The sequence below is a fragment of the Misgurnus anguillicaudatus genome, chromosome 4 (assembly GCF_027580225.2).
Source record: "Misgurnus anguillicaudatus chromosome 4, ASM2758022v2, whole genome shotgun sequence".
NCBI classification, from domain to species: Eukaryota; Metazoa; Chordata; class Actinopteri; order Cypriniformes; family Cobitidae; genus Misgurnus; species Misgurnus anguillicaudatus.
Window position 1 is genome coordinate 10,190,001 of NC_073340.2, and position 12,706 is coordinate 10,202,706.

Consider the following 12,706-nt stretch of genomic DNA (forward strand, 5'->3'; position numbering starts at 1 on the left):
CACAAGAGAGTTGAAGTAAGGTGGAAGCCTGACCTCTGACCCAATGTTATAAAAACCCATTGCTTCACCTCAGAAGACATTTAGGATTCGTTTTTGGATGGATTGATGCACTTTTTGGAGCTTTAAATGGATAGTATTGCCAAAAAATTAAAATTTTGTCATCATTTACCGTAAAGTTTTTACAAACCAGTATAAGTTTTTGAGCAATGTTTGTAACCAAATCCTTTTTATCACAATTGACTTCCATAGTATTATTTAATCGTACTGTGGAAATCATTACAAATATCTTCTTTTGTGTTCAGCAAATCAAAGAAACTTACACAGGTTTGTAACAACTTGCCCTGTTCACACAGACATTATGGAAAATGCATCCGGGATTTGTTCGGGATCTTTTATTTTTCATTCGAACTTTCAGTTCATTCACACTGCCAATCATTTACTGGAATCTGTGTGTGCGTTCACACAGATATTGTAAAGACCTCGTGAAGACCAGGGATGGGTGGGTCAATGTATAAACAACCCGCACCCAACTGATGTTTTCAACTAACCCGCCCGCAACTCGGACCGCAAAAAAAAAAAAATAAGTAGGGTACCCGACCCGCTCCCTGGCACGCATTTTTTATAAGTAGTAATTGTTTAAAATGGTTAACTGGCATCTTTATTTCAAACGACACAATATCATTAAAAATATTTTTGGATGACTCGTAACCGCGGGTGACCGCAGGCACCCGCTCATTTGGGATCAACCCGCGCATCACTGGTAAAGACATGTGACGTGTTTAAAGTCCTGCACTTGGTAGTTTTTTTCTCCGCAGTGTCTGAAGTTTGCATATTATTTATTATTTCTCTCTCCAGAAGCCACTTGTGGGCATTTTTGTTTATGATAAGACTATAAAGGAGGGCGTGCCATGTCATACTGGTGAATGATCACAGCTTCAGCAAGGATAGTGACGAGCTCCCTGATCTCTGACATTTTTCGTCGTAATTGTTAATTTGCTTGTAAATCCTTTGTTTTAAAGAGCTGAACCATAACTTCATGTTGCAATGACACACACGTCCTCACTACGACACGCCCCCTACGCCATTGTTTCTGCGTCTCATTCACAAAGAGGGCTTTCCAGGTATGATCTTACGCCAATGTTTCTAGGTCCTCTTTACGGAAGCAATCCCAAAATATTTACGGGACGTGTTTGCGTTCACACAGAAGCCTGTCTGACAATTTACATGTTTTTTTTCTGGGACCAAAGTGCTGTGTGAATAAGGTTTTGTTGAGTAAATGAGGACAGAATTTTCATTTAAACTATGTCTTTAAAAATGGGGCACTATCCAATGGCATTATAAAACTGAAAAGAGCCAGGATATTATTTACAAAACTCAGATTGTGTTTGGCTAAAAGAAGAAAGTCATATACAGTTAGGATTGTTTGACAGTAAGTAAAATATGGGCTAGTTTTCATTTTGGGGTGAACAATCCCTTTAATATTGGCCAAGCACCAGGGGTCTCATTTATAAAGCTACAGTATACATGCTACTATTTTTCCTTTAATTCTTTAAAGGGACACTTCACCCATTTGCATTAATCTTTGTATAGTTAGAACCCCAGTCATGTTTTTGAATGGTCGTGAATCATTTCCTCAGTTGCCGCTGAGACAGGAGAAATACAGATGTAAAAATCATCATTTTGCATCATTGAAAGAAGGAAGTCCAATATCTTTGTAGAGGGGGTGAGACTACAAACACTCCTTTTCTAAGCGGATTTAAAAGAGGAACTATATTTTATGGCGTAATAGCACTTTTGGGAGTACTTCGACTACAAATATGATCCACTTTTAATAAAGATTAATGTTTCCACAGGTGAAATGCTCCTTTAACTCATTCCCCTGTATTGACCAGTTAACTTGTCAATTAAGAGAAAACATTTGCATGAAAAAACGTGTTCCTGATGAGTTTTTGGGCCCTATTTTAACGATCTAAGCGCATGGTCTAAAGCGCACGTTCTAAACGGCCGTGTCTGATTCCACTTTTGCTAATTTAACGGTGAGAAAAATAGTTTATGTGCCAAGCGCACGGCCTAAAAGTGTTGTTCCTTATTCTTGTAATGAGTAATGGGTGTGTTTTGGGCGTAACATGCAATAAGCCAATGAGAGTCTCAGGTCTCATCCCCTTTTAAAGCCAGTTGCGCTGACGCCATGCCAATTCCCTATATAGATGGCGGAATTTATAAACCGAAAAACTAAGTGGAGGAAGAAGACCACAAGTTTAAAATTATTATAAAAAAATTGTGTTGTTTTCATTTGTATTGAAACTGTAATTTTTTGGTAAACCTTTCAAAGTAATTTTCTTTCAGTCATCGAAGTAAAATTAGCAAGCTTTTAATTGCTTGGCGCAAAATTGGGCGCAAATGCATTTGCTATTTAAACAATGTGGTGCTAAACGTGAAAATGATAATTGCGCCAGGTCGAAACTAGCAAAAGACACTTGTGTCGGCATTGCACTGCATTACGTCAGGTGTATGATAGAGCCCTTTATGTTAATCTGCAATACCGCAATTATCCACTAGTTGACCCAATTTATAAAAAACTGAGGCAAACAATTTATTTATTAATTTTACACTCTGTTTATGTTTTGATAATCGTTCTGAATCTGATCTCTAACAAAATTCCATCACAAAAATGCTATAATTTGAGCTTTTTGCTATTTCTTTTCCATATTTAAAAGTTTATAAACAGAGATAAATATAAAGATATGATGAAATGTTTTTCCCCATTTTGTTTGTTTGTTTGTTTATTTTTTGTTTAAAAGCAGAGGGTCTGTTCTTTCATTTAATACATTTGCATGTTTTATATTTTTAGAAGAAAATTTTTCTAGAAGGCATTTTGTGAAACCTTTGTGAAAATCACAAAAAATGCTGGCTGGCAACTTTTTCAAAAATGGGGAATGACTTAAGTTCATGCTGAGTTCAGTTAACCTAGTGTTTTAAATTTCCATCATACTTCCTTTTTTTCATTTTAATTTCGGTTGGACACATACTTTTACAGGGCACATATTATGCAAAATTTACTTTTACAAGGTGTTTGGACATAAATGCATGTCTGCAGTTTATTAACACAACAACCCTACAATTATTTCACCCTCTTTTTCTTTTTTAATCCCTATTAAACCAAAGCAGTCTCATTAGACATTCTCATGTTAATGTGATGTCACACTGATAAGCCCCGCCCACTGCCCCTGACTGACTGGTTAATTTAACCCAAAAGCTTTTCTAAATGTGTTTGTTAGCACATTGTAGCATGAATGCAGCTAAATATACATTCTCTCAGACTTTATTCACAGGAATCTGATCTATTTTAAACTCACTGTTGGTAAGGGAGTGAGGAGCAGTAGCTCATTTGCATTTAAAGGTACACACATGAAAACAGTGCTCCAAAACAAATAGGGGCATTTTGGACATCTTATACTATCTGTGGGATGTATTTAGCTGAAACTTCAGACACATTCTAGGCACACCTGAGACTTATATTACTTCTTGTAAAATAGGCATAATATGTGGCCCTCTTTTTAGATCAACCCCATATTGCCACACAGTCACCAGGCCATGCTCATCAAAAGTGAGTAAAAGCTTTGACTAAAAAGACCATTGTAAAATTGCTGTTGCAATATGGTATCTTGTTGAATCCTTATCAATGAAATGCTTGTTCATATTGACTTTGATATCTATCAAGTGTGCTGAAAACATAATTATGTAGTTGCTGCGGCAGCTGATGATGAACGTTAGATTTTCGAATTGAAGAATGAAAGCTGAATTTGAATGTCCTTTGTTGTATTTGTCTGTGTGTGTTTGTGCATTTTCTCTTTCACTGGCCCTTACACACGCCCCGGGCTATACATGAGAAATTGCCGCTCATCATTTATATAAGTAATCTCGGCTGCTGACAGTTTAATAGGGCTTCAGCCTGCTTTACAGTGTCACTGTGTTTTATGGATTGTTACGTGAACGCTAATGTGGTGTTCTGAATGGTGCAGCAGTCTTTTATCATGTTTTTAGCATAGTTGTGATGTTATTTTTGCTCCATTTTTAAAAAAAAACTGTGGAACTGAATGTCAGGAACATAATAATAATAATAATAAATGTGTTTTATGCCACATCAGATCTGACTGAGGCGGTTCCTGAGACAGAACGTCTTGACACCAGCCTACAGAAAGCCAAAGCACAACTGTCAATCAAAACCAGAAGGCACCGCCCCTCTCGAACCCGCCTGAGAGACAGCGTGAGCTCGATAGATGGAGAAGATGGCATTGACAGAATAGTAAGCTATACTCCTTTTTATTTTATTTATTTAACTCATTTACTCATGTATTGATTTTAATTTTGGGTAAATTATTCCTTTAAATGCACCCACAGTGCAAAACCACTTATACTAATGGGATATCACGTTTTCTGTTTCTGTGGTCTAGAGTTTTGGCGGATCACTGCAAACCTCCTCTTCTCCAATCCACACCTCCTTTCGAAGTTCATCTCCCTCATCCGACCTCCTCCTCTCTTCCCCTACCTCGCGAAGGTCCTTCACTTTTGACCCCTCCACTGTGGCCGGAGAAAAGGAGGTGCAAGATGAAAGGCGGAGCTACAAGCATCTCCTGAACACCCCGTCCAAAGAGGTTTTGCCCTTTACTTCGTCTAAATCCCCCACCAGACCCTGTGTCCATTCAGAGACATCTTCTCCAGCCCATCATTGTCAGACGGATCATCTCAAGTCACGTGAGGGAAGCCAACCCCTCCTACACTATGGAGAATTCTCACAGAGCGAAGGTTTGTACATCACAAAAAATCCAGGGTTCCCACGGGTCCTTGAAATCCTTGAAAGTTTGTGAATCTGGGGGGAAATTCAAGACCCTGGGAAGTTTTTGAAAATATACATACATAGATACAGGTCATTGAAAGTGCTTGAATCTATTTTCTGCATGAAAGAAATCCATATTATTTCCTCTGTAGTGTAGGTTAATATCATAAAAATTCTAGACTTTAAGCACACATGCTAAACCTTTTCGCTTTGAAAGTCTATATCTTCTGTATGCGAGTGTTGATTCATACCAAAATGCTTTTTTGCATAGTTGTGTTTGACACATAAAAACGTCTTGGGTTACGTATGTAACTGTTGTTCCTTGAGAAGGGAATGAGACGCTGTGTCTCCCTTGCCATACTTCCTGCGTCCCTGTAACGCCGTGTTGGGCAATATTTTAGACAGCGATATACTCCCTGGCTCCCGCATCACCCTGTCTTTGTCATTAAGCCTCACCATTGGTTGAATTTGATATACACATTCAGACACACTTACCCCTGGAGGCGTCCACAAAGTGTCACCGCAGAGGCGCAGCGCACGTTCCCTCGAAAGGGAACTGTAACAATGTATCTTAAAAGGTAACGCAATGTAACCTTGCTCTCACTTGAAATGTGTCCCCACGTTTAGTCCTTGAATTTGAGGGTTTGGGACCTGGAAAGTCCTTGAAAGTTCCTTAAATTTGAAGTTAACTAAGGTGTGGGAACCCTGAACATGTAATATTGGATTGCTTACTGGGAGATTGCTGCCCGTAGCTTAGCTTTGGGTTTTGTAAATTCTGTTAAAGGCATAAAATGTAAGATTTTTGCATTAAAGGTCCAATAGTGGTGAAATCGTGAATTGCAACCAACGGCTCACAACACAGCTCACCCCTCCCTTTTGAAACGCATAGTGAAGCTACGGTAGCCGTTACAGGACAAACATGGCATCATCTGAGACAACGTAGTGACAAAAAGTGCTCTGTAAAGCAGTTTGTCCATTTGAGGCTACAGTACGGCACGAAAGGGCAACTTCTATTTAAGGGGAACCACAGTGTATCATGTAGATAAAAACAGCTCTTGACATATGACGTTAAACTGTCTTTATGTTTAACTATTCATGTTATCATTGCAAATTCTTGTAATGTCAATGTAATGTCAAACTGCCCTTATATAATTTTTCTTCTTTTTAAGGATTATTTTCCATGTAAGATAATATAGATGGCTGTTCGATCTATATAATAGATATCTATATAATAGATGCTTTATAAATACATTTGAAATGAATTTGATTGAATTCAATTTGTATTATTTAATTTAATGAAATCTCATTTCTCTGTGTTTTAAATCTGATTTATATCCTGATCCTAATTTGAATCTGGATGTGATTCTGATCTCATTATTCTTATCTTATTCTTATTCTCATCCTTATAATGTTTTCAGACGACAGTCATGACACAGGTCCAGATGAACCCGACAGTCCGACAGTGCTTCTGGACAAGAAAACCAGAAGACGATTTCTTGATCTGGGGTCAGTGTCTGCACATAGTTTGGATTAAAGCTTTTTCCTTTCTTTCCTTTCCATTCCATAATTTATGCTTTTGATCTAATAATGCACAAGATGTATTTGCTAATCAAAGCCAGGAGTCTTCTAGCTACACTTGCAAACAATTTGGCATTACAATTTAGTTAAGTTTCGTTTCATTATTATGTTTTTGGTATTATGTTACAATATTAATTTTGTATCCTAGTCGAAAATGCAGAGACAACCATAAGTAAACCATTTGGTTTGTTCATGTACTGAGGAGCGTAAACATTGTGCTACTTTAAAGGGGACATTTCACAAGACTTTTTTTAAGATGTCAAATAAATCTTTGGTGTCCCCAGAGTACGTTTGTGAAGTTTTAGCTCAAAATACCATATTGTTTATTTATTATTGCATGTTAAAATTGCCACTTTGTAGGTGTGAGCCGTTTTGGATGTGTCCTTTAAAATGCAAATGAGCTGATCTCTGCACTAAATGGCAGTGCCGTGGTTGGATAGTCCAGATTAAGTGGCGGTTTTATTTAGGGATGCACCGATAGGATTTTTTTTAGGCCGATACCTATTTAAACAGACAACAACTGGCCGATACCGATATTAAACACTTGTATACAATTCTATAGAGTTGGTCTATTAGCTAGTTTATTTCTGCATCAAATTATTTTTTCTGAACATGGATTGGATCTTATTAACATTCAACTGACCAACATAATAAGAGAGGCACAAATTAAGCTAAAACAAATATAATAAGACAGCATGACAACCTTCAAAGGTGGCTTTTGCTATTCAGCATTTATTTTATTAACAACATTAACTCATTTTTTACATTTAATGGATTTCTTTATGCAGTTAATTAAAAAACAATCGGTATCGGCCTTTCTCGTGCTATTGCCGATATGCCGATAAATATCGGCGGCCGATACATCGGTGCATCACTAGTATTATCCCCTTCTGACATCACAAGGGGAGCCAAATTTTAGTGACCAATGAATTAGTTTTGGTTTATCAAAACTAAGTTCCTGGGTTGATCTTTTTTCACATTTTCTAGGTTAATAGAAGCCCAATTATAGCACTTAAACATGGAAAGTCAGATTTTCATGATATGTCCCCTTTAATATGATTGGCCCATTTGTTTAAACGATAGAAAACAACCATACGGCTCAACCAATGGCAACCATATGTGCCAACAATAGTACATTGTATGGGTCAAAATTATTGATTTTGCTTAATGCCAAAAATCATTAAGATATTAAGTAAAGATCATGTTTAGTAAATTTATACTCTAAAGATATCAAAATGTAATTACATTTTGACAAATATGTTTTGCCAAAGACTTTATTTAGACAACTTTAAAGGCAATGTTTTGATTTTGTGCACCCTTAGATTCCAGGTTTTCATATCGGCCAATTATTATCCCATCCTAACAAACCATACATGATTGTGTGATCTGTGTTTAATAACTTTGTAAAGATAAATGCACACACAAAGAAATGTTTACATGTGTATGTACATTTGCATATTTATGCATAATTAATATAAATACTTAATATATATATATTTTTTTCTTAAAATGATACATGCATGTATGCATATTTATATATACACAATTATTATACACAGTTTACACACATGTATTATATAAACATAAACTTTTATTCTGCTATAGATTAATTGCAATTTACATTTATTCAGCTTTCAGATGATGTATAAATCTCTTATGACTGGTTTTGTGGTCACATATATTCTGTTTGGTGTAGCTAAGGGCTTGTGTCATATGTGTCTGTTTTAGACAACAACTTACAAATGCTGCAGTTCAATGCAATGTTTTCTGCTTGTTGTGTTGAACAGGGTCACTTTACGCCGCACATATGGAAAGGTCAGGAAAGACAGATCCAATAGACTATCAGCAGGAAATCGGTATGTGTGTGCGTGTGTGTGTGTGTGTGTGTGTGTGTGTGTGTGTGTGTGTGTGTGTGTGTGTGTGTGTGTGTGTGTGTGTGTGTGTGTGTGTGCCTTGTATTTACTTGGATGGGTCAATGCTGTTGTACCATTTTAACTGTGTAACCTTTAAAAATGTGCTTTTAACAATTGAATTTGTAACATTACGATTGGAAAACAGATTTTTTTAAATAAAATTAATAAATAGCAAAATGCATAGCTCTTGGGGATATGGCAAAATAGGCAATGTTCACTGTGACCACAGTATTTAAAACCATACGGCAAAAAAAAAAATTTCTTTGGCCAAAAATATGTTTTAAATATATGCTACATATACATTTTGTAAAGAGTAGAGCTTAATTAAATATATTTTTGATTTGGAAAATATGTAAAGTTTTAACCTTCATATATAAGAATGTATTTCAAAATGTATTTCAGGTGCAACAAATTCTATATCTTTTAAAAAAAAAAAAAAAAAAAATATATATATATATATATATATATATATATATATATATATATATATATATATATATATATATATATATATATATATATATATGTATAAAGTATAAAATGTATAAGTATGTATAAAATATTAAGTTATAAGTATATTTTGCAGTTTAGAATATATTTAATTGAAACATTTTTAAACCTGTTATGTTTATGACAGGTTTGTAACATACAAAGTTTTTCTTCCAATGTGACATGAATATAAATGTATATGTATATGTTAATATATTAAAGGGACGCTCCACTTTTTTTGAAAGTATGCTCTTTTTCCAGCTCCCCTAGAGTTAAACATTTGATTTTTACTGTTTTGAAATACATTCAGCTGATCTCCGGGTCTGGCGCTACCACTTTTAGCATAGCTTAGCACAATCCATTGAATCTGATTAGACCTTTAGCATCGCGCTAAAAAATAACCAAAGAGTTTCGATATTTTTCCTATTTAAAACTTAACTCTTCTGTAGTTACATCGTGTACTACTAAGAGAGACAGAAAATTAAAAGTTGTGAAGATATTGTAGGAACTATACTCTCATTGTGGCGTAATACTAAAGGACTTTGCTGCTGTAACATGGCTGCAGGAGGCGCAATGATATTATGTAGTGCCCAAAAATCGCCCCCTGCTATTGAAAGTTACTAAGGGTCAAAAAAGACAGTATGTATTATGTACATAAAATATATGTATTATATAATATATATGTAATATATAAAAATATATGTATTTTTAAAATATACAAAATGACTAAAACTTATTGGTGAAAAATACATTTTTGTAAACATATTTTAAAATATATTTCAGCACCTATATTTTTGGCCATTTTTTGTATATTTTAAAATATATTTGAAATTAAATTTTAAAAATTATTTTTGGCTGTATGGGAATGCACCCGGTGTGTCCACTTAATTGTGTTTTGTGCAGTGTATATATGAAGAGTTTCGTTGCAAAACGAGATATCCACCGTTTTGTTAATTGTTCAGAAATCACGTTTTTTTGGTGGTGCATTACAATTAATTTCAATGCAACTGCAACTGCAGTTGCTTTGTTTTGATTCAAACCTTCATAACTTAAGAAATACAGCTAAGTAGCACCATAAAACAAAATAATAACATGATAACATAATAATAAACATGTTTTGACAAAAATTTAAAAAAAATGGATTTATCTCGTTTTGCAACGAAACTCTTCATATATATATATATATATATATATATATATATATATATATATATATATATATATATATATATATATATATATATATATATATATATATATATATATATATATATATATATATATATACACACACACACACACTTACAAATGTCATTTTAGCACCGGTATGGATACAGATGTGTCAAATGTGTAATGTTCTCTGTGTTTGTACCCAGGGATTCAGAGAGAACAGAGAGCCGGTCTTCACGTTCCTCTGGTCCACCGTTTGTGCCTTTCTCCTGGTTAAGTGAAAGGATGAGAGGTTCCGGTTCCCCGAAGAACACACAGTCCCCAACCAAACCTTTCACCCAGGTAACAATATCAAGCCGGCTCAATGCTTCATAATACTGCAGTGCAGCGTTCTCACACTCATCTATGGCAGGATAAGAAACACTGCAGTTTTTACAAGATTGATTTATATTAGGAAACAGCCTTACAGCTTTCTGACGTTTATACCTCTTTCTTTAAGGGCTCCAGTACTGATGAGGACTTTGATTCTTCTGTGGGTTTACTAGAAGAGGACTGCAGACCCAATAAGACTGAGTCATCACAACCCTATCAGACTCTTCCTGAGCATTCAGATGGAGTAAGATTGCTTCTGCATACCACGTCTAAACTTAAATAGAGCGTAACACTAGGGTAATAAAAATGGCTTTCACATGCATATAAAATTACATAACATATCTACTGTGAATCTGTTAAAGGTGCATTGTGTAACATTTAGAAAGATCTCTTGACAAAAAATGTAATATAATATAAATAACTATATTATCAGTGGTGTATAAATCTTATAGTACAGTAGATATATGCATGAGTGTACACATTTAATGCTAAATGCAAAAGGGGTCAGGTTATGATACAGAACATTGTAAAACAAATCTTACAATGAAGACAGAATAACAATATTGATTTTTTTGTGTAGTTTAGTTTGTTTTAGTCCTCTCATATATAAAAGTAAACTCATAGGAATTGATTGCATTGACGTACAGCATCTGACTCATCATGTACTATTGAAGTGAGACTTGCTTAATCATGTTAAAAGTGGTTTAAAGTAATTTCAGGTTTTAAATTGAACTTCTATGAGGCTGTTTACACTTGGCATTAACATGTGTTTTCGTCGATCGGATCACAAGTGGACGACGTTAATGCCAGGTGTAAACGGTGTTCAAAACGTTTTGAGCTCGTCCACTTTCAACCACATCCAGAGGTGGTCGAAACCACTTTCGATCGGATCGCTTTGGAGTTGCGGAACGCACATGTGGTTGAATGCGTTCGAACAGCCACACAGACCGCCTTCTCTCCGCCCATTTTTCTAATCTGAGGTATTAAACACAAGTTTTACGTCTTTTTTGACTTCTGGCGTGAACATACGGTGAACAGCGCTATTTTTAGCCTTTCATTGATAAAACTAAGCGGCTGATCTCCGTAGTTTCGTTTTGAAAGCGTGTGAAAGTTGCGCGATCCTATTTCATCAATTGCGCTGAAAATTCAAAGAAAGCTCTTACATACTCATGTACAAAACAATGTGCAGCATGTTTACTTGCTAAACAAGCAGTGCACTCCGAAATAATATTAGTTTGTGTCCATATAAACTCATAATTACTCCCGCTCGGGTTTGAATGACAGCAGAGAGACTCGCCCACCGTCTCACAGACCACCCCCTCATAGTATTCAGCACAGAAGCGGTCGAAAGTGGACAAAAGAGACGGATTTAAATACCAGGTGTAAACGTAATGTGTCTCTCTCGTCCACTTGTGATCCGATCGATGAAAACACATCTTAATACCAAGTGTAAACAGCCCCTATGGCTGACTTTGAAACTTTATTTGCTTGGCATTAACACAGCTTTTTTGGAATATTGAAATATTGTCTTTCTCTCTCTCTCTAACCATTCTGCATTTGTATTTTCCAGAATGACTGTGAAAACAGCCGAAGCACAGATTTCAGTTTTAAAAAGAAGATGCTTTCTGCAGCTGGCAAAGACAGGACAGAACGACTAAATGGCGTCCATGGCAAACGGGACGGTGGAAAAAATGGACATAGTGAAGATGGACAGAAATTACTGAACACTTGATGGCTTTTTTGAAAGACTGAATTACAATACGCTGCAGGTGCCATTAATGTCAAATGTTAAGTTGGCTGTCACAATGTATTATTAATGGATATATAAATAAAGATAACTTGCAAAGTGTTCATTAAAATATTTTTGTGAAAATATTTGTAATTCGAAACCATTTCACACAAGTTATTGCATTTACAAGTGAAATGAAGTCGAATGGATAGCCTCGCTCCAAATTCACATAAATGCTTTAGCCAATGTCGCTGTTGGGCTGTTTGGAATATTACTGAAGCAAATAGCAAAATTCCATTTTTGGGAAAACAACTTCCAAATGATTTACTTATGGCTGTTTCTGCATGTTGAGCTAGAACAGAAGAAGTATTTTCACATCAATAAAATTACACACCGTACTTTCTTTCTATTCTTTGTATTCTGTACATTTATTTCCCCAGTGGTGGCCAGTGGAATATAACTATCACAAAAATGACCTTTAAAAGAATACAAGTGAGAAAATATACAGTGCCCTCCACAATTATTGGCACCCCTGTTTAATATGTGGTCGTGGACTTCTAAAAATTCTCCTTTTTATTTAAACAACATAGAACCCTAATGCAAAAAAAGACAAAAATC

General features: G+C 35.4%; 1 protein-coding gene across 3 annotated transcripts in view; it reads left to right on the forward strand.

The window, feature by feature from the left end:
* samd14 (sterile alpha motif domain containing 14) overlaps window positions 1-12,486 on the forward strand; it is an 18,906-nt gene extending 6,420 nt beyond the window's left edge. For all 3 annotated transcript variants that reach the window (XM_055176142.2, XM_055176143.2, XM_073866653.1), the window contains 7 exons: window positions 4,149-4,306; window positions 4,455-4,806; window positions 6,256-6,343; window positions 8,203-8,271; window positions 10,194-10,329; window positions 10,487-10,603; window positions 11,930-12,486. In XM_055176142.2, the coding sequence (XP_055032117.2) occupies window positions 4,149-4,306; window positions 4,455-4,806; window positions 6,256-6,343; window positions 8,203-8,271; window positions 10,194-10,329; window positions 10,487-10,603; window positions 11,930-12,091 (1,082 nt within the window). In that variant the 3' untranslated portion in view covers window positions 12,092-12,486. The remainder of the gene's footprint in view (window positions 1-4,148; window positions 4,307-4,454; window positions 4,807-6,255; window positions 6,344-8,202; window positions 8,272-10,193; window positions 10,330-10,486; window positions 10,604-11,929) is intronic.
* The last annotated feature ends 220 nt before the right edge of the window (window positions 12,487-12,706 follow it).